General features: G+C 43.0%; 1 protein-coding gene across 1 annotated transcript in view; it reads right to left on the bottom strand.

The window, feature by feature from the left end:
• Positions 1 to 22,480, bottom strand: part of LOC308288907 (LIM/homeobox protein Lhx8) — a gene marked incomplete at both ends in the record, with an annotated part of 37,844 nt that extends 15,364 nt beyond the window's left edge. The window contains 5 exons of the mRNA XM_080730381.1: positions 6,024 to 6,127; positions 8,039 to 8,259; positions 8,853 to 8,974; positions 9,483 to 9,656; positions 22,367 to 22,480. Of these exons, the coding sequence (XP_080586507.1) occupies positions 6,024 to 6,127; positions 8,039 to 8,259; positions 8,853 to 8,974; positions 9,483 to 9,656; positions 22,367 to 22,480 (735 nt within the window). The remainder of the gene's footprint in view (positions 1 to 6,023; positions 6,128 to 8,038; positions 8,260 to 8,852; positions 8,975 to 9,482; positions 9,657 to 22,366) is intronic.
• Positions 22,481 to 23,388: the final 908 nt, after the last annotated feature.

Genomic DNA, 23,388 nt, shown 5'->3' with positions numbered 1-23,388 from the left:
GTCGATGCCAGCGTTTTTCTCGAAGAAGCTGTCCTGCAGAAGGCGTGTTCAGCCAGCTGTTGGTCTCTGTGTCAAACACTCTGAAGCTGTTATTGAAGTGCCCAGCATGATAACTCATGCCCCCAAATACAAACATCTTTGTCCCGATGATGGTGGCAGAGTGACCAGCAGAAGCAGGAGGCAGAGTGCCTCCGGTGTCAATTAAGGACCAGACCATCGTGGTGGTGTCCAACTTGTAGATGTCATCAGAGCGTCGACTCACCCGGTTCAATCCTCCATAGATATACATGACCTTCCCCAAGACACAGGCTGAGTGTTCCCACCTCTCCTCTGGAAGGGTCCCATAAACCCTGGGCTTGGTCCATCTGTGGGTGTCGACATCATACATATGAATCTGGTTGTGGTACCTTCTGTTATACATGCTGCCTCCAAAGATGTAAACCATATCTTCAATGAGTACAGCCGTGTGGCCATGGCGATTACAGGGAACTCTTGTAGTCGTCACCGGGGGCAACTTCCTCCAGAGCAAAGTCACTGCGTTGAAGACGTACACGTGAAGCTGATCAGGGTCATTACAGTCATTATGTCCAAAGTAGTACAGCTTGAGTCCTACCGCGACAGCAGCATTAGCGTCTGGTTCTCTCAGATGCGCCGTCCAGTGCAGCATTTTCACAACAGAGTCATTAAATTACTCATTCACGGTTAAATTAAGTGGCCGGGCAAAAAGCTGCTTAATTATGGTTTACTTAGATTTAACAATTCATTATAAAGTACAGGGTTGTGATGTCATTGCATTATTACCTCATTATGTAGAATAAACAGTGACTTCGCCAACTAAAGTTTGACATTTTGCTATTTAGTGTGGTTGCCGGCAGTAGGGAAACCAAACTATTGTTGTAGACCATTGTTTATAGTTTCCTGGAAACACAATCTGGTGGAATAGACTATGTGACAACCAGGAATAGTTTGGTGACCACTGGACAGTCAGTTAGTTGACGGCCGGAATGTAGATGGCACCCGGGAGCAGTATGGGTTAGCGCCCCAGCCTGTGTCTTCCGTGAGGAAGAAGCCCAACAAATCCATGGTGAGGCATTTAGGAGGGCCATTCAAGCCGCTAGCGGAGCCTGCAGCACCACCTTTCTCCAAGTGGAGCTTGCAATTCTACAGCGGGCCAACCCTTGCGGGCCCAACCACCTGCAGCAGCTGAATGAAATGTTTGGATCGGGATTCTGGTGCAACGCACAGGTTCTGGACCTGGTGAGAGCAGGAGAGGACCTGGTAAGACGTAGGAGGAGCCCGGCCAGGAGGCAACCCACAGAGCCTAGTTCTTCCACGCGCCAGAGTGGTTTATCCCCCAGTCCCGGCAGAGTAGTTTCGGTGCAGCGGATTGAGTGACCCTATCTTCCCCTAATAGGACTAATTGTGGATAGCTACTGGGACGTAAGTCGGGACTTGATCACCCCGGCTGGGTCACCTGGGTGAGGGTGTATGATATTGGTAGACCCAAAACACCTGTCGACCTCAGGCTACATCACTGATGATACCAGTGGCGTCAGTTCAGCAAACGCTAGAGTATGGCAAAGATGGGAGTTGTAATGGAAAAGAGGCATTACATTTTGTATAACCCGGTTCTATTGTGAAAATAGCAGATCTACTAGCAGGTTTCTACAGTTTCTTAGGCTGGATATGGCAGCCTGGAATGGTTGTTCAAGTGCAGCTAAACTTAGCATGTTAGTAAACGTGCCACAATTAAATAATGCATTGCTCCTGTGCAGCTGACCTGCGGAACCTGGGAATATAACATTTTGTCAAGATAGGGAGAATACAAGTGTGGAGAATATAATTATAATACCTTGTTAAAGTGACCATTTCGCATTTGGAGTTATTTTACTGCGCGGATAGACAAAGAGACATTCATGGATTTATATTTAAAAGTATGTTTTATTTTCCCCCCTGGACCCAGGGTATGGCAGCTGCATACCCCTGCCATACCCAATTGACGCCCCTGGATGATACGTCCCGGTTTCATCTTCGTGATGTTTTTTTCCATTGTCATTAGTGATGTCATCAGTGATGTCATTGATTCTGAGTGGTGTAGTTAGTGTAGTTGAGTTCTATGGGGGAGTGGTGCTAGTGAGGAGTCCAGTGATGTCACTGATTCTGACTGGTGTAGTAAGTGTAGTTGAGTTCTATGGGGGAGTGGTGCTAGTGAGGAGTCCAGTGATGTCACTGATTCTGACTGGTGTAGTAAGTGTAGTTGAGTTCTATGGGCGAGCTTCACATGACGTTCTGGCTATCCAGGCAACAAATAGGCAGCCACACTTACAATTTCCAATTACATATTTTCTAGTTATAAATCACACCTAGTGTGAAGTGAGTGGTGCTATTTAGTCAATTTCATCAAGTGTCCCGCTAGCCAATCACAGCGCGTCCTGCGAAGCTTGGCCAATGGGACCCTGCGGTCGTACAACAAACTTTGAGCCGTTTGTGCCAGAATGTAGGCCAGATGTAGGCCACTCTTCAGTTTACTTAAGCACCGGACATTTTACACAACAAACTTTGAGCCGTCTGTGCCAAGATGTAGGCCAGATCTACAGGCCAGATGTAAGCCATGCTTCAGTTTACTTAGTTATAATGTAACTTTTTTTATAAAACAAATCTTAAAAATTTTAAGAAGATAGGACCATTTAATGGTCCTAGCTGTTAAATCGCTAAAGTTTTAGAACCCCCTATTGCCTTCTCTTTATATGTTTTCTATGATCCCTGCCCGGGACCGGTTTTCGCGGAAAAATTGCGTCATCACACTACCGGCCAATCACAGCGAGGGTTATACACTGCCGGCCAATCACAGCGCAGAACATACACTGCCGGGCTCTCTGGTGGGTTTAGGAAACACGCCTTCAGGAAGTACACTGCAGTGTTTACACTGGAGGAGTCTAGCATGTAACTCCCCAACCGCTGCTCGTAGAAGGACACGGGAGACCTCATTGAAAGCGTCTCGGCGAGGCGAGGCGGACGCGGTGGTCTGACGGCCCGGTCCGCGAGCGAAAAACGGACGAAAAAAGCAAACGCGACCGCGGTTTGCTATACTGCTACAGACCACCAGTTGAGCAACTTACACAGTATAGCTTTAAGCCCTGCACGTTATTGAACATGTTTTTTCCCCTCGTTTTTTTTCCCTGGACAAAGCCAGATGTTGGAGCTACAGTAGCTCCTGTTCCAAAAGCACAGCTCAAAAAGAAAGAACATGTATCAGCCTCACATCCTATGCACTGTTGATAGTCTGCACATACAGTCTATATTTATTCATGAATGTGTGCTATTTCATGCCTACACTGTGGTGGTGCTACAACACCTGAATTCGTCTGTCTGTCTGTCTGTCTGTCTGTCTGTCTGTCTGTCTGTCTGTCTGTCTGTCTATTGAGCCTGTATTGTAACTTATTAGGACAATGGAAATGGGCAATAATATCACATTCAACAATGGGCATCAAATAAGACTAAATTGATATTTATTATGTAATTATATAATATCTTAGGGATAAAGGTTAAAACAGCTTTCTGTCCATAAATGATTGACATTGCATTAAATTGGTTAAATAAATACCTCTTATTACCTTTAAATTATAATAAACATTGCAAGAGGAAAAGATTGATAAGAGGTTTTTTTTTCTTTTTTTTTTAAATTCTAAAGCTATATTTGGTTACAATAAATACTTGCTATAAAAGGATCCCTGGCTAATACGACAAATATGCCTTAATACATTATAATTGACCTCTATAATTACAATGTAAAATTAAAAACACCTTAAATATTTTATTTCTTCTAGAAATGGCTAATCTTTCACTCAATATGGGAAATGCTCATCGCAAGTTGAGGATGTCATAAAACCATGTGTGATCTATCCCTATGGAATTGAAGAAAAAAAAACACACATTTGAAATAGATCACACATGGTTTTATGACATCATCAACTTGCGACAGTCATTTCCCCTATTGAGTGAAAGTGTAGCTATTTCTAGAAGAAATACAATATTTAAGGAGTTTTTAATTTTACATTGTAGTTCTACAATTATACAATTATAATGTATTAAGGCATATTTGTCGTATATGGGATCCCTTTAAGAGGCTATTGCAGAATCTTTTTCATGTCAGGGACTCCAAATTGATATTTATTTGGCCACGGACCCCCATCTGTACCAAGGTCCCCCATAAATGATTTGTGTTGTTTAAATGTTTCAAAAATATAGCACATATTTCACATTTCATTTTTTTACAATAGACAGATCTAAACTCATAAAGTCTATCTGTTGTGAGCGTAGATATAGATCAAGTGGTTAAACTGATGCTGATGCTATATTAACACATTTTCCTTGGGACCACCTATGATTGATTACCCTGTCAAGGACCATCTGGGGGTCTCCGGACCCTACTTTGAGAACCACTGCACTGATCTAATAGGTCCAGACATGCAACATGGTAGTCTAATAATAAGGGATGTGCAGAGAATGTTAGAGGCAGGGGCTGACATTTCTAAAGGTGCCTTTTGGCGAAAATATGGAAAATAGCAGACCTCCAAGTAGAGGTCTTCACGGGTCCAATTTGAACTACCCGAACCCAAAAGGACCCGGGGGAAATGGACCCGGACCCATATGGCCCCGTCTATCATTTGGAATTTGAGAACCGTTACCCGATCAGCCCCGAGACGTGATGGATCCGATCCGAACGGCCCCGCCTGTTATTAGAAAAATTGGATCCGATACCCGAGCAGAACGAGAGATCCGAGACCCGAACCTGTCGCCCCGAAATGAAAGAATGCCAACGTTATTATATTAAGAGTTTTATCAGACATATTTCTTACCTAACGTCGCCACGGTGCTGCTGTTGCTGTCAGCGGCGCTGTGCCTCTCGCCAAAAGATGATCTTTTCCCAGACCAGTAAGTCAATGCGGACAGTTTGTAAATACAAATAAATCCATGTTTTTATTCCTTCTTCCTTGGCTAGCCAATGCTAATGCTATCGTTTTCTGTCGCATGTGTTGTTCATTATATCTTTCTGCTTTGAGTGTCCATTTTGCTCTGCAGAGCATGACAACACGCAATGACAACTCCATTGTAAACCGTTAACCAAAACGTTACGTTAATATCTTTGATAATAATAACAATCCAACTGATACAGTCAGTGTTGTTGTGACTGAGTGAGTTCTACTTCTCAGTTCTCACAACCAATGCAACAGATTACATGCTGCATCTTTAGTGCCATCGTGTGGCGTTATCTATTTGGTGCAGTTGTTGCGTTCACTTTCACTTCAATCTCGGCCTGTCTCGGCTCCACTCGGGTAACAGGAGATACCCGGGGAACCGGGGCAGACGGCCCCGGCCCCGGCCCGCCCCGCGGTAAAAGCTCGAAAACGGCCCCGTTACCCGGCTCGGTTCGGTTCGGATCGCGGGTAATTTCGGATCTCGGGCAGGTCCGAAGACCTCTACCTCCAAGCTCACAACACGTCGCAGCGCGACGTGTTGTGAGCTTGGAGGTCGGCTATTTTCGGTGCTTGATACCACACTGAACTAAGCATAATCAAGTGAATACAAGAGGTGTGGCATATGGCATGGATTCCTACACAGAGAGGGCAATTCTTTCAACATAAGACGCTGCATTGAAGTTCTAGGAGAGTTCCTGGCAATTCTCTTGAAAGCTGCCTGCAGGTATATGGCATGGAAAGAGGGCATTTTCATTTCTTTCACCACAGTAAAAACTGAATTCATGGTATGGAGAGGGCACTTTTTACAGACAGATAAAAGAGCAGGGGCTCTATAATCTATACGATCCGCGGCCATTCAAGTGGCCAGTGCATACTCCAGTGCATAATGCCTATCAGATACGTTACTTTGAAAGGTTCACAAGGGCATACGCTTTTTCCCAAAAAAAATCTTAACGGCATACAGCGTAGAGTAGACCCCCGTATCAGGTAGAACACAGCACTGGCCTGAGCCTAATAATATGTAAGCGTAGGAGACTGACAGACCTGTAGCTGGTCTGCAGTGAAGCTGGTCCGGGCTCGCTTTGAGGGCTTGGGCTGGTTGAGCTCCTGCTCAGTGGGCATGGCCCCCTCCACGTTAACACTGTTTCCTGGAAGAAAGACAGGAGAAAACCACCACGGTACACTTCTCTGGTGAAAACAAATCATTGGTTGTCAGTTAAGCATCTCATCCATGAAAAGCTATTTTGAGTTGGCTCACTGAAAGCATTTTAATCGAAGAAATAACAGTGCAATTATGACAAATTCTTCAAGTAGGCCTAGTCTGCTTGCACGGAATATTGTAGAACGATAGGTTATATAAACATTTACACTTCGAGGAGCTATAAAGACACCAGTAACCGCTGATAAAGCGATAATTTATTCTCTGCAGCATCCATTCATTGAATAAATGTAAGATACATAATTATTAACCTAACGAATTACCTAATTTGTCACAACCATGGTCCTAATTCAACCCTCTGATATACCCATTATTGACATTTTTAACATTGACCCATAAACATTCAACAAAAACAGCTAGTCTAGGGCTTCCCCAAAGTTTTGGATCAGGACCCAAAAACTAGCAGATCTACAAGCTCATAATAATGCTTTGCAATGCGGCTTGTAGGGGCTTGTAGATCAGCTATTTTCACTACTTCTTTTAACATTTTGTTTTCTAATTTACTTCTGAAAAAATATTGAATTTATCTCTAATTCATGACAGATTTAGCTTTTTCATTATTTATTTTGATTAATGTTTTTTGAAATAATAATAATTACCCCCGCTATCATACAGAAATATGTACATAAAGTGAATGTTTATTGCAGGTGGGTCATTGCTTCAGTTATCAAATCAATTTCTGTACGCCTAGTTTTGCGTTTTAATGGATGAAATTGTACCCATAATTTCCCAAAGCGAGTAAAGCAAGCCTGATAAAAATTATAAAAATTGCAAAAATTCACCAGAACACAGGAAATAAACATCTACTCCGTTAAGAGGTTTCGGGCAATTAGGGTGTCGCACCAAATTCTGGGCCCAGGGTACAAGGATTCACTGTTATTTTGTGCCTTAACTATAAAAAAAATAGCAGATATACAAGCTTGCAGCGCGCTTGTAGATCTGCTATTTTTTTCAAAACCGTGAAAATTTGTGCAAGTCTTTGAATGTTTCTAATCCGTCGTGCTCAAACTATTTCATGTCAAGGACCCTCAAAATGATATGTATTTTAGCCACGGGCCCCCATCTCAAAATATTTAGTTCCAGGGACCCCCGCAGAAGCAAAACAGCGCGGCACTCAGTGCCGCGCTGTGAGCTTGTATATCTGCTATTTTTCAATAGTTAAAGCATAACATAATTAAGGCCCCTCCACCTTGGGCCCTTGGGGGAAGTGCCAGGGAAGGACCTCCAAAAAACATCCAGCCAGTCCAGTGTTGCTCACAGGGACGTGCTGGCCATTGGGAAAAGCGGGACAACTCCCGAACGGCCGGTTCATTCCTGGCCGGTCCAGAACGGCCATTAGGAAAAAAATAAAAATAAAATGTCTGCCTTCGTTCCATTTTGGGGGCTGGGCGGCCAACAAAGTAAATCGTCACTGTCGGGCAGAAACCTCGTATCTCCAAGTTTCAAATTTGTAATTTTTTTCGCAAAGCAAAGCCCTGCTTCATCATACAAGGCTGTTGCACAAAAGTAGTGAAAACAGCAGATCTACAAGCACACAACGCCTCGCGGTGCGAGGCGTTGTGTGCTTGTAGATCGGCTGTTTTCACTAGTTTAAATCATTTTTAAAATGATAAATACAAAACAAACGGTTTTGGACGTACAAGGTTTCCACCCGACAACGACGAAATGTAACTCATGTAATTGGCCCACTGGCTTCAGTCACTTGTCATGATCTGAAATTGCAAATCTTTGAGTAGCAGCACTATAGAGAGAGATCTCTCTCTATAGCGTGCAATGAGGGCCTCTACAACTCTTTTTCCCGGGCTGAATGCAGGGGCCCAGCACGTCCCTGGTTGCTCACCTTTCTCCACGGCTCTCTTGAGGTTGTCCAGCATGCAGTCGTAGTGGACCCTGCAGAGCACCCTGTCCTCCACCAGAGCGAACTCCTCCCCGGTGGACAGCTGCCTCTTGCAGGAGAAGCAGGCGAAGCAGGCCAGGTGGTAGACGTTCCCTTTGGCCCGGCGCACCCAGTCCGTGGAGTGGATGTTGCGGCCGCAGCAGGCGCACCACGTGCCATATCTTCTGCAAGGATAAGACAAAAATATAGGGCCTACTTTACTAAATGGTAAAATGGTGCAATTATATTGCGCGTTTTAATCCAAGGCGCTTTACATAGATTATGCCATTCACCCATTCACAGGCAGCACACACACATTCATATACATACACCAAGGAATCCAATTCAATGAATGAATGCAATTAGCACCAACCTGCCTTTTGCACCACAAAACCAGGAAAACTAACAATAATAATATACTTACAATAGGCTTACTTAGTATATAATATTATTAATAAATATTATTACACTTATAAATATAAGTAAAAAGGTAATCTATAAAAGCAATGATACAAATAATGTAATATGGCCTGATAATAACATTGTGTTTTTATTTAGCCAACATATTTATGTTGGCTAACCATATTTATTTATTTATTTTGCCTTTTGTTATAATTACTTATAGCCTATAAACTACTACTTAGGGCCTATAAGTCTACGTCTAATAGGCAGGTATAAATCTATCAATTTGTTATGGCCTCTTCAGCATGTTGTCAGCGCAGGTTTGATGTATTATAATATTATAGGCCCAGCATGCAGGCTTTAGTTTAAACGTTACCTAAAGTAATCCAGTTTGCAGAAGACCTCTCTCTCTTTGATGTAACAACTGCTCTGGCTGCCAAGTGAAGTCTGGCACACGCTGCAGGAGAGACAGCGTACGTGCCAGCACAAGTCGTTAACCTACACGAAAAAGAAGACAATTAGCAAGTCAGTCAAAACGTACATAGTGCGCGCGTGCGCGCGTACGTGCGTTTGTGTGTGGGTGTAGGCTAACGGGCATGTTTGTTGCAACATCATATAAATAGCATAATAATAATGCAATAATAAGAGACAGTCAGACAGATTGACAGGACAACAAGGCATGTATTAATCAGACCCCCCATACGCGCGTCATTGCCGTCGGCACAAAAGTGGAAAACACATATTGATTGATGGAAGAATGTAGACCTATTAGAACAGTGTTTCTCAAACTTTTACATGTCAATGTCTCCCCTTAACTCTGACAGCATACAAATGGAACCAAATGGACCCGTTAGGGTCCATTTGGTTCCATTTGTATGCTGTTGGAGTTACAGACTTATATGGGTCAATTTAGACCTAAAAGAACCCACAGCGTCCCTATAGAATCCACTTTGAGAAACACTGTATTAGAAGTTGGCATAGGAAAAAGTAACCACACACACATTACCTTCAATAAATATTTATCCACGATCTCGTCGTTGCAGCTCGCGCACACCGTCCTGCCGAGCAGCGTGCACGCGGGCTGCATCGCCTGCAGGGCCGACGGCGGCGAGCACGAGCCGCGTGAGTCCTCTTCTTCATCATCCAGAGCCTCTCCTCCGTGCAGCGGTGGTGATGTGCCCTGCGGGGATCACCATACCTGCGGTTAGAGAAGATTACGCACCGGAACGCATCTCTTCTTCTTCTTTTTTTTACTATCGCTCACAATTCGTGTGTCGACGCCACCGTGTCAATATATATGTTATGACAGCGTCTGGGAACGTTCCTGTGTTGTTTAGATTCAAGGTTTTAGTTCTATTTTTAGGACACATTAAAAGTTTCGCCAGGCCACGTTGTATACAGAACAAATATGCATGTGTTAAAGAGAAGGATAGTAGAGCCTATTAAATAAATACTTTAAGACGTATAAATCTAAAAGAAACACTATAGGCTATATATAGGCCTATGGTCTGCCATTTGAGTATAGAATACATCAATATAATAAGCTACAACAAAGTTTTTTTTTTGTTTTTTTTTTACCATAATATTTCCTCTCCTGTCCTCAATACATTTGCTGAGCTCTTCGTCCGCTTTGCAATTTGGTTGGGAGAGGGGTTTAGGCTGATGTTTGGCAGTCACTGATCGCAGCTGCCTTCAAAGTCCTCTTTGCCTCCAGTCCACATCCATCCCATAAATATCATCATGCCTTTCACTTCTCACCATGACAACAGCCCCAACGATTACGGGAAAGGGCATTTAACGGGGGAAGATAGTCATTTACTTAGAAAAACAGCCACCACTTGAGGTAATAGTCATCCAATAGCGCATTATGTTCTTGAGATCTGCATTTGTGATTCAGCGGTGCTCGATGCGCGCAAAGGTTTAAAACCCCCAACACATCAATTTCACATGCCAATCAAAAACCAGCCGGGGTCGACGCGAAAGAGAATTGATTTATTTAATAACGACAATTAAAAGACAAAGTTCGACTCAAACGTCTGAGCCCTTTGCTGCCAAAAGGTGAAGAGGTCTCATTAACTACTTGAGCTTTAATTGCTGAATATTCTGTAAGGGGTAATTTTTTTTCGTCGACATTTCTAAAAAATCTTGTGAAAACACACAGCTCTGCGCTTGCGGGAGAGCCTTAATTTAGCTGTCAACACAGCCTGAGCTTGATTGACATCTACTAATTGAGAAACGAAGCTCAACCACAAAATATCCCGAATCTAGACACAGACACACACATGTATTATCGTAGACTCAAATATAGGCTATACTCACCAATTCGTCGGACAATAACACAGATCCATTTTCATCAACATTGCAACATTCGACTTTTATTTCGCGTTTCCAGCGCATTTCTGGGTCCAGTAAAGTTGAACAATTTCCCAAGTCCAAAAGCAGTAAAATAAAATAAAATAATACAACAAAAAACGTTAAAAGTGTTCTATAAAGTGTTACTTTCGGTTCGACGTCGCTGTTTGGCGTGTTTATCTGAGAGCCTGAAGGTTTTACTGCAGGGCGGATCATAGTTCATATTTCCCTGTCCTGGTGTGGCCGCGCCTCCCTTTAAATATGCTACTGTAGCGCCTATATCATGTTTTCCTTTCTTTTTTTTCTTTTTTTTTCTTCTTTTTTTTGAGAGAATGACTGACGCGGACACACACGTAGCCTATAGGTCTGTCTGTCTGTCTGTCTGTCTGTCTGTCTATCTGTCTGTCTTAATTTGAAACCATTTCAAATATTTCAATGCGATTTCGTTAATCTTCCGTCGACATTAGCCTTGCGGTCACATTCGAATCTTGATAGTGTCAGGTGGTGCAACTTTATAGCCTGTAAAAGTCGCAATCTCTTACCTATTAAAATATGGCCTTCCAGGCTTTTCACTGGAGATCTGCTGAAAAATATGATCTGTATTTTCATTAGGCCTATAGCTGCTAGCATATTACCCCTAATTAATAGCCTATCTTCCATGTCAACGTGCATGGATTTGTATATTCTACTACTCAATAATCGTAAATTGAACGGAAAATGGAAAATGTGTTTGGAGTCATATTGTGCACAATTTGAGAGAAAGAGCTCAGTAAACTGAGTAAAAAAAAAAGGAAAAGAAAAAAATATTTAATTTATATGGCACAACATGCAGATAACGTTTTCGATCTTCCATTTTTCATTTCACATATTTTAATTCATGCAGTTCTTATACCAAAATATTAACCTGCTAGAGTGTAATATAGGCTAAATTACTTGTTTTAATAAGGAAATAATTAACATGTCTTTCATCGTCCATCCCAGTGTTTAATTAATTAATTCACACATGCAGGGTAGGCTGCAAAAGGTGTGAGCGGATAAAAACTAAACATTGTTTTTTCCCAATTCAACCTGGATTCTGAACTGTATGCAAATCAGTTCAAGTTTCAATCCACATGCATCCTCAGCGATGAAAAAATCATTTTTATCATAGATTTTTGACATGTTATTTTTATAGCAGCAATTTACAATGAGTGGGAAAAGTGGGAATATGCCTAATAGAAACTCCTGGATTACCAATAAGCAAAGCATCAACACGCGTGCAATTAAGAATAATCAGATTCCACTGAAAATAAACAAAAATAATGCATGATAAAAAAACGCAAGCGATTTGTTTTGTTGAAGAGACTGTTGAACCATCATGCTATATTAAGATAAAGGAGAAGGGCGTGGTTATACTGAGGAAGGAAGAAGTGCGCGTTTGCGTGCGTGTGCGCAACGATCTTGTGTGTGACCGTGTGCGTGCGTGCGTGCATGCATGGGCTCACCAAACACACACTTTCATCGCATGCATGCATGGTCTCTCACTAACACAATCATATTTGTTTACATAATCATAAAGGTTACAAATAAATAAAACCAAATTATATGCAAAAGTCATTTTTGAGAGTTTGGAACATTAAAATTCGTGTGGAGGAATGTTTCCACCAAACTATAATCGAAAGTACCCTATACAGCCCCCTTCCAAAATGTCACTTTAGTGTATTTGCTGTGACATTTGAAAACCCAGATTCCAATATTTCTTTTTGACTTTCAGTCTGAATATGGAAGGTAAAACAGGAGATGAAACATGCATTATTATGTCATCATGCCTTACTATAAAAATACTCTTTAAAGCAAACATTAAACTTATTTGACAAAATCATCACATGATGCAAAACAGTTAGAGTAAAACTGAAACCTGACCTGAGACAGGACAATTTTCTGGTTTAGTTTATAGCCGTAACAATATCCCCAACAAATGCAACATTTCAAATGCTAACAGTGTTCAGCAGAGGCAAAACAAGCTTTTTCTCCCTGTAGTTTAGTCTAGTCCAGTGTTGGTTTTGTGCGTACACACACACACACACACACACACACACACACACACACACACACACACACACACACACACACACACACACACACACTACATCTCTCTCCTTGGCTATCTTGTGCGTTTCGTTGCAGATACCAGGGGATAACAGTCAGTCAGACTTGCACTGGCATGAGCCTGCTGGGTTTTGGTATCGCAGCCCAATCAGAGTTCCGCTGCACTGTGGACAAAGCAGCTATAGCGTGCCTCCATCACCATGTGTCCTGTTCCACCCGGTGGAGCTGAATAGCCCTTATCAGATGACTCATCTGAAGCACTACATACTGTAGCACAGACGTTTGATGTGCAGCATGTGAGGCAACCACACCTCCGGGAGTTCTTGGGGTTCATATTACCCGTGGACTCTCAGAGGGGGGTCTTCTACAAGTAAAGAAAACCAAAATTCCAGTGTCCCAAAAAGTGACTGTGTTGTTGCTCCACATTACAGTATATCAGGCAAATGATGTCACGGTCGTTAAGATTATGATCTGATTCTGAGCATTTTATCCCCTCCATCCATCCATCTCCCTCTTTCTTTTTTTTTTTTTTCTTTTTTAAATATATGTTTTGGGCTTTTATGTCTTTTTTGATAGGACAGAGTGACAGGAAATGGGGAGAGAGACGGGGAGTAACTTGCAGCAAAGGTCGTCGGGATCGGGACTCGAACCAGCGACACGCTGTCAGGCTACACTGACCCTATATGTGTATTGCGCCTGGACCGGTAAGTGGGCACCCCTATCTCTCTCTTTCTAAGTTCTTTCTCAGAATACTTGCAAAAAGTATATACTTAACAACATGAACCCTAGACCGCTCGGTGGCATGGCGCAGTGGTAAAGTCCCTGCCCGCCATCCACCACAGGGGTTGTGGGTTCGAATCTACCGTGGTGCAACCAGCTTTGTCGGGCATCTACTGTATGTGTTGAGGGGAGGGAAGCCGGGTGGGGAGGGTGATATTGGTCATTGCATGCATGTACTCCTATGGGCTGTGGTGGCACCTGTCAGTGGGGAGTGTTGGGCGGGAGGAGTAGGACGAAGGCTCTACTTCCTCCTGGTGGGGGCTCCTCACTGGCAGGTGAGGTGAGCAGCAGTATAGGATACAACAGCAGTGTCTACACAGAAATGTGTGTCGAGGAATTAATTGACATAACGACAGGGGAGAAAAAGGGGGTAAAAAAATAATTGGCTACTCTAAATAAAATAAAAAAAACAGAAACGGAAAAAAAAAAAAAAAAACAAAAAAACAACAACAATATGAAGAGAACATTTGTCAGCATTAGGTGAACATACCAGATCTACAAGCCCACAACAAGATGCAACACATTATGAGCTCGTATAGATCGGCTATTTTTGGCAAAGAGATTTTGTGTGGAGGGAAAAAAAGAGGGCAACAAGTCTGGAATCCTGGGGGCCCCTGGTCAACAAAGCATATAGGGTTTAAGTGGTTAATCTGTACAGATCCAATATCTTTAGAGGATGTGATATGGCCAGATTCAAGTCCAGTTATTTTGTTTCCATTTTCATTGAAAAAGTGAGGTACCCGAGTGAGTTTCTAAATGCATCGCGTGACGAAGACAAGACAAAAACAACAGAGATAAGCAAAGGGCACAAAGTGCCTCCTCTATCAACAGACTCACAAACTTGTCCTGCAGCTTCCTTGCTTCATGTGTTCCCCCTGCGTGGATGTGTTTTATGCTGGCCCTCTGGAGGGGATCATGAAATCCTCTATTTTGGCCTTTAAAGCAGCCTTTACTGTTCATCTCCAAGTAGTATTATATTGTTTGTGTTGTCATATATACTGACATAGGTGGTATTGTCAGTGGTGTGTTAACGTATTCTCACAACCGTTGTGCCCAAGGAGTAAAATAGTGGGTCCTTTTGTCCCAACTTGTCACTATAGTATGTCCTATACCAGAGGTATAGGCAACCTTAGGCACGGGTGCCAACATTGGTCCAGGGTTGGGTGATCACTGGCACACTGGCATAAGTGTGAGAGAGTGCACTCACATCTATATGCAATTTACATCCTGCATATCGTCATTGTCGGGTGGAAACCTCGTATCTCCAAGTTTCAAATTTGTATGTTCTTTCGCAAAGTAAGGCTCTGCTTCATCATACAAGGCTGTCGCACAAAAGTAGTGAAAACAGCAGATCTACATTCATTCAAACTGACGAGGCGTTGTGTGCTTGTAGATCGGCTGTTTAGTTAATTTTTTAGATGATAATTTCGAAACGAACGGTTTTGGAACATACAAGGTTTCCACCCGACAACGACGATATAATTCTACATTCATTCAAACTGACAACTTTGACTAGGGAGAGAGTCTGGGAGTTAAGTGGGTTATTGCTTGAGTCTAATGATCATTAGGCCTATACGTCCTAATGTAAAAAAATATATATATATTATATTTCTAAAGAAGAACAAAAATTAAGGTTATTTATAGCCTGTCAAAATCAATTGGAAATATATGATGTAGTGTCATAATTCAACGTAATGGTTATTTGGCACAGATTGGCACACTGACGATCAAGAAAATGAAAACATGGCACTTCATGTCAAAAAGGTTGCTGGCCCCTGAAAACATGCTCTATACTGTAATAGTGGAGTGAGACTGTGAACATGTTTGGCAGTATTGTTTCTCTCAAGCAGAACGGACCGCTTTCCCTCATTAGAATATATATATGTGACGGAGAGAGTCGCAGCCCCAGCCTTGAAGCCTCAAAAATGTAGTATCTCCCCCGGGCCAAAAAGATGTCTCTTTGGTCTAGTGGTTAAGATATTGGACTTTTGCGTGGGAGACCCGGGTACGAACCCGGGTGGGGAAGTTCGGATCACCTCCGTTACATTGGTGCCGTGACCCGGATTCGGGCTTCCCCGTAGAAGGAGGTCAAAGGGGGGTGAGTGTGACGGAGAGAGTCGCAGCCCCAGCCTTGAAGCGTCAAAACTCTAGTATCTCCACTGCACCTAAGAGATGTCACTTTGGTCTAGTGGTTAAGATATTGGACATTCATGTGGGAGACCCGGGTATGAATCCGGGTGGGGAGGTTCGGGTCACCTCCATTAGATATATAAGGTTATGAGTTTCTTTAAAGCCAGAAAAGATGTATTGTTTTTCTTGTATGCTGTTGTAAACCAAACAGATGATCTGTTTGACAGGTGAAGTATGCAAGTCAAAGGTGGTTCATTTAAATTGAATTGAATTGATTGATTGGACATTATCTCCATAAAATGCAAGTGCCTGAGATGTTGTGTTATATTTAGAAAACGTTTCACCTGCAGGCAAATATAGAAGGAAAAAAAACTGCCTTGGTAGAATATATGACAGTGGACAAATGGCCCTTATGAGGTCCCAAGAAAATCCCCTAATTTGCTACTTCCACCATTGCTTTCCTTGGGGGCGGCAACTACTCATTTACTTCATTGAAATCAGTCCAAATTGGCGAGGTTTACAATTGAAACAACGAGTTTGGCGTGACCCTTTCTCCTCACTGTAAATAATGGGCACTCGTTGAATCTTAAAGGGGGAAGTGTTAGTGGAGACGGGTGTGTGGGGACACGGGTGAAGGTGTGTGTGTGTGTGTGTGTGTGTGTGTGTGTGTGTGTGTGTGTGTGTGTGTGTGTGTGTGTGTGTGTGTGTGTGTGTGTGTGTGTGTGTGTGTGTGTGTGTGTGTGTGTGTGTGTGTGTGTGTGTGTGTGTGTGTGCGCGCCCGTGTGTGCGTGTGTTGGGGGGTGCTGCATTGGCTGGCTGCCGACGGAGGGTTGGGGGGTGAAAATCACTGCAGTGAAAATGTAGTGTAAGAGGGGCCTGATTGCAATAGGACAGTATGTGACAGAGACACGCGCAAATCCCAATCAGAGCTATGTAGGGAGAAAGTGCACTTGTCAAGGGCACACTTGACAATCACACAGGCAGCAGAACTCTTCCATTTAAAGCTGATTGCAAAGACTGAAGCCCCCCTCTGCCCAAAAACCACATGACTCCCCTAGATAGAACCCTACCACCACCACCACCGGCCGTCACCACATGCAGTGCCCTCCTGAATGGAATTTATAATCACTCTGTGACTATTTGAAGGCTAATTGTTATTTTAGGGGATTTAAAATGGTGGTAAAATGTCTGCCTTGATTACAGTGTTCACTATGGGCATTACAATCATTTATGTTCAGATCACTCTCAATTCCAGACAGCTGTGTGGGAAATGTTACGTTTTAATGTAAAAACATAATCATAATTAATGACAGAGAATTGTTTAAACCACCCGTGTATGTGTTTAAATTAATGTTATAATCAGATAAGCCAAAGGTTATTTGGAATTAAGGAGCCTTTTTGTAGAATGTCCTTCCTTTGTTTAAAATAACATGTTGTTCTTTAGACATGCCGCATGCTCTAGTTTTTTGTGCGGTAGTCACACACCATCTCCTAAGGGTGACTGTGTGTGTATCTTTGTTTGTACAATACGGTATGTGACTTTGTCTGTAGCATGAGCTGGTCACCCAGGCCTGCGCCACTTGGTCAACCAGAACTGCTAATAAAGTATTCAATCAGTCAATCAAAAATCACATAGGCTGCAGCTTTCTCCTTGTGTACTAGTGTGGCGGAGAGAGTCGCATCCCCAGCCTGAAGCCTCAAAAGTCTAGTATCTGCCCTCGTTCCATGGGGATGTCCCTTTGTAGTGATGGTTAAGATATTGGACTTTCGCGCAGGAGACTCGGGTTCGAAGCCGGGTGGGGAGGTTTGGATCACCTCCGTTAAACTGTATTATTACACAAGGAGAAAGCCCTTCGAGCGCTGGCCTTCGGGGCCATGCATGCAAGTTGGGAACGATGCAGTCGAGAACATAGGGGGCTTGAAGCCCCTGCCCTTTTATTCGTCTGTAAAAAATGCACTCTCTAGACCAGGGGTTTTCAAAGTGGGTGACGAGGCACCCTGGGGTGCCGTGACGGCAGTCCAGGAGTGCCGCGAGATCATTTGATAATATTTGGAATTTATTTGGACACTTGAAAAAATATTTAGTATCATTTTAAACTTGAAGTACAAAGTTATTTTCGGTCAGTTCTAACCAAACGGCTGTTATCTCAACGTTTTCCTCGCAACATAATCACTACAATATCGTCACTGTCATGCAGAAACCTCTGTCGCACAAAACTAGTGAAAACAGCCGATCTACAAGCACACAACGCCTCGTGATGCCAGGCGTTGTGTGCTTGTAGATCTGCTGTTTTCACTAGTTTAGTACATTTCATAGATGATAAATACAAAACGAACGGTTTGGTTTCGACCCGACAACGACGATATGCTATAAATATAAGGTGCAGGGAGTGAAAATTATAATGTAGGGGTGCCTCGGATTAAAAAAAATATTTATGGGGTGCCCTGAGACAAAAAAGTTTGGGAACCCCTGCTCTAGACCATGAATGTAGTTTTTACTATGGTGAAAGAAATGCAAATGCCCCCTTTCCATCTCATACCTGAAGGAAGAATAGCCTTGTCCAAACTCTCCTGAACTTGAACGCAGCATCTTATGTTGAAAGAACTGCCCTCTCTGGGTAGAAGTCCATGCCATATGCCACATCTCGAGTATTGACTTGATGCTTAGTTCAGTGTGGTATCAAGTACCGAAACTAGCCGACCTCCAAGCTCACAACGTGTCGCAGCGTGACGTGTTGTGAGCTTGGAGGTATGCTATTTTCGATATTTTCACCAAAAGGCCCTTTTAGAGATGTCAGCCCCTGCCTGCCTCTCTAACATTATCTGCATGTCCCTGGTGGAGAACACACAGACACACCCCAAAAACATGACACATAGCTTCACCAATCTGTGAAGCAGACGGGTGAGGTTGGCAAATCAGGGAAGAAGCCAATGCATACTCTCCTCCAAACAAACGGAGATTGGGTGCATCCTCTGCAGAATAGGTGCATCCTTTGCAGATCTGCAGTCAGAGAGATACAGATATTAGGGTTTTCAGTTCTCTGAAACTGTTGGAAAAGACATCCATATAATAATTAGGGAGATCGGTCTGTCAGTCAGTAGGTCAGTCAGTCACACAATGCATTATCTATTCACTCGCTTCAGCGACTGATCTAAAATTTAACATGGCATTGGCCATTAGCATTATACACACGGTGACGGAGTCCGAATTTAATTTTTCCCAAATTCTAGCTATTTATTAGCGTTTCTTCACTCTACAGCTCTACAGCCTGTTGTCATGGTTACGGTCCGTTCCTCCAGGCCATGGGATCTGTAGCCCTGGGCCCACACACACCTCTCTCACAGTTAGGAATGTTGCAGTCTCTCTCTCTCTCTTGCTGTTAAATTATTTGTTGCGACCGTAGGTCGCATTTACTACCAAAACCTCCACGGGCTGTCTGTGCGTCAGTGAGTCCGTCACACTTTTGCCCTGCTCATATCTCCACAACCGTTGCCCCCATCCATGCCAAATTTTGCACACACACTCCTTACCTGCCAAACTACAACCTCCAAGGACCCCCGGAGCCGGTCCCTGGGGGTCCCCCAGATGTTAAAAATGACCAAATGTGCTCACACGTCACACGTCACACTTTTTCCCTGCTTATATCTCCGCACCCGTTGACCTGATCCATGCCAGATTTTACACACACACTCCTTGCCTGCCAAACTACAACCTCCAAGGACCCCCGGAGCCCCAGGGGGGACCCCCAGATGTAAAAAATGACCAAATGTGAAAAAATGACCAAATGACCACCCCAACGGGGCTGCTCACGGGGAATTCCCGGGGACCACCGACTCCTGGTGCTCCAGAACGGATGCAAAAGTGGTGGCGCCCCCAGTGGAGGACCCCCTGCCACTGCAGCGCACATAAAATGCCGTAACTCGGGCTAGGAGCGTCCGGGAGAGCCGGGGCCGGTACCTATTCGTCCGCCAAGGCAACGCGGAGACCCCACCCCTCATTTCTCACATGGCCCTATTGTAGCGCCACCTTCAGGCCAATTTTTAAAACACATTTTTGGACACTGCTCCTACAGTTTTTGCCCTAAAATCACGAATATCACTACACAGCATGTCTACACTCATGTCATCAACATGGATCAGGAACATTTTGGAAAAACAATTTTTTGCCCTATTTGTGGAGATAAGCCACCTACGGTCGCTTATCTCCCGATTAGGGAGTCTTACTGGTATCCATCATAAATATACACTCCCCCATGGGCTGCTCCTTACATTATGATGCTCCCACATATTCTCACGCACACACCATGCAGTTACAGTTACTTTCCCCATAACCCACACTCTGCACATATTTTGCAGCACATATCTTCGAACGGGTAAGGTCTAGTGGTGATAATATTAAAACTTACCAGATGGTGCATTTGTGTAGTTTGGCAAACTACATTGATTATGCCTATAGAGGGTATGCATGTGAGTTTAACGTCGTTTAACGTAGTTTGATGCAATCAGATAGGACTTTTCTGTTTGGTGTATGGGCTGTCAAGTCCAGAAAGTCATTTTGCGTTCCTGCATAACTTCCTGGTATGATGATGATGTCACGCGCATACCCTCTATACCAGGGGTTCCCAAACTTTTTTGTCTCAGGGCACCCCATAAATATTGTTTTAATCCGAGGCACCCCTACATTATAATTTTCACTCCCAGCGCCTCATATTTATAGCATATCGTCGTTGTCGGGTGGAAACCTTGTATGTCCAAAACCGTTCGTTTTGTATTTATCATCTATAAAATGAACTAAACTAGTGAAAACAGCAGATCTACAACGCCTCGCAATGCGAGGCGTTGTGTGCTTGTAGATCGGCTGTTTTCACTAGTTTTGTGCAACAGTCTTGTATGATGAAGCAGGGCTTTGCTTTACCAAAAGACGTACACATTTGAAACTAGGAGATACAAGGTTTTTGCCCGACAGTGACGATATTTTAGTGATTATGTTACGAGGAAACAGTTGAGATAATAGCCATTTTGGTTAGAACTGACTGAGAATAAATTCCAAATATTATCAAGTTATCTCGCGGCACCCCTGGACTGCCGTCACGGCACCCCAGGGTGCCCCGTCACCCACTTTGAAAACCCCTGCTCTATACTACAGTAGACTTTGAATGACGGATGTTGTAAAAAGTAAAATAGGCCTACTATAACCCTAATCTGATTTAGAATAGACCAATAATTGAACAACAGCTGAATGAACAGACTCAACAGAGTATTGGCCAATTATGGGGAATGGCATATCCGTGTATAATTTGTACACTGACCCATTAAATGTCAAATTATGTATAGCAGCCCATTTAAAGTCAATTCATGTATTGCCAAAAAGCTGACAAATATTCAACTTCCGGTCAACATGACATTAAACAGTAACCTATAAAAACTTAAGAAGTAACTAATTACTTGCGCCAGCAGAGCACACAAGTACTGCGCTCGGCTACGTATGTACGTAGGCCTACCGTATGTCAGTGTCTGCCTATGTTTAACCCTGTAGCCCAATCAGGGGACAGCATTTCTGGCAACGTCATCATTAACCGACAATGAGGGACCGGCATTCCTGGTGGTGCCAGTGGTGATGTCACTGGCATTGCCAGTGGTGATGTCACTGGCATCGCCATGGTGAGCCAGTGGTGAGCGCACTGCGCACCTCATGGCGCGCTCTGCTGGCACACAAATAGGCCATACATGGCCTACTTGTGCACAAGGCGCAAGTTGACACCTTGACAGAGACAGAGTGCAGTTTTAATTTATCTTATTTAATCCAGAAATGAGGTAAGACTAGGCTACTTACTGTGTAGAGATAACAGTGAAACTACAGTACAGTATATAGATAGATAGATAGCCTACTGTCCTTAAGCTGTGGTGTAAGCTGTAGCGTTGCACTTTAGCTATACAGGATCAATGTTCCCGGGTTCTTGTTGTTATTATAGGGTCAGGGTTAAGTTTAAGTGTAAGTTCTATAACTAGTATAGTCTGACAAGTCGTAGCCTGATAATAAAATAGGTTATTTGATTGATTGAAGACTTTATTAGAAGTTTACATAGGAAAAGGTACAGTTTCATGACGGTACAGTTCACTGGTACAAGGTCTACTAAAAGGAGATCCATGAAAAGACTAAGCTTATTTCCACAGGAAACCATTTAAGTATCTCATATAACATTGAATGACAGACGATTGAGACGAATAATATCTGGCACCATCTGCTGACGCAACTGAAAACAACACGGGTACTGTAACCGAGGGGGAGCGGTCATGCAAATCCGCCAGAGTGAAATATAGGCTACACAAGATCTGAGGCCCAAGCCTGGGAATCGGCCTCTATTTTTGAGTTCTGCTCTTTCAGGAATGTAATTCTACTCTACACTCAACAACACACAACATACTCACTTGTGATTCTTCTATTAATTTATAATCTTAATTGTGATGTCATGTCATATGCTGCAGTATTTCCCTAGGTCGTTGCCTTTGTCACAGCTGTGAAACCGCTTGCGGATTCACCATGTCTGAAAGGTAACGAGTAACGACATCTATTAATTCAATCTCACTGTTCTTTATCTGTGGAATCTCCTTGATTCTCTTCTTGTTGATGGCTGCGGTAAGCCGCGCCAACATGCAGCTGCGCCTGCGTTGTACATAAGAGCCCAGTAGAGGGAGTGTAGACATCATCAAAAATGAGTGTCACATAATGATGAAAATGCTCCTGCAGAGGATATACATTTATTACATCAATTAATTAATCATTTGACTTGGTAAGCATTGCTGGAGCAAGGTTTAAACTGGGACATGTTCACATGCCCAACAATGACCCTTACTGACCACCATTCCAGCTCTTTTTTTTCCTTTTCTTTCTTTTAATACCAATAATGGCACAAGTGTTTGTAAACACATGCCTGGCTGAGTAGTATAGGCCTAAGCATCCGGTAATGATATTTCTGTTCATCTTATCTCTGTGCAGACAGGCAGCAGCAGACTAACAGAAATGACTACAAAGGTGAGTTGTGGAAAATGCCAACTTCTTTTTAGTTTTTTCGTACAATGCAAAACCTCTGAGTATATGTCAACTAAGATGTCTTGACCTAGGTCAACATTGGACTCTTGACGCAGCAGTACAGTACTGGACAGTGGACACATGCATGACATGAGCAGTATAATGACACATAGAAAATAACAGAGTGTAGGAAAACGATATAGGCCATGGTGTCAAGTGTATCAGTGTGTGCTTATGTAAATGAGAGTGAATCAACACATGTATTTACTGGGTCAAGTAGATACATGTCAGTCCCAACCGTGTAATCATAACAGTGTCTTTCTATTCCAATGCTCTGCACGTGTTGAAATATATACTTTGAAAACATCAGATCTACAAGCTCTTAATTCAAAGCATTCTGCATTTTGTTAAGCATTTGGAAACTTGTGAAATGGGACATTCTGCACAATGAGTACTTTTACTTTTGGTACTTAAAGTATATTTTGATGTCAATACCAGTAGCGTAGCCAGGAATTAGATTTAGGGTAGGCAA

This window comes from Nannobrachium achirus (genome assembly GCF_963921795.1).
Source record: "Nannobrachium achirus genome assembly, chromosome: 1".
Lineage (NCBI taxonomy): Eukaryota > Metazoa > Chordata > Actinopteri > Myctophiformes > Myctophidae > Nannobrachium > Nannobrachium achirus.
Note: the sequence above shows the minus strand (reverse complement) of the source record. Positions and strands in the feature narration are given on the sequence as shown.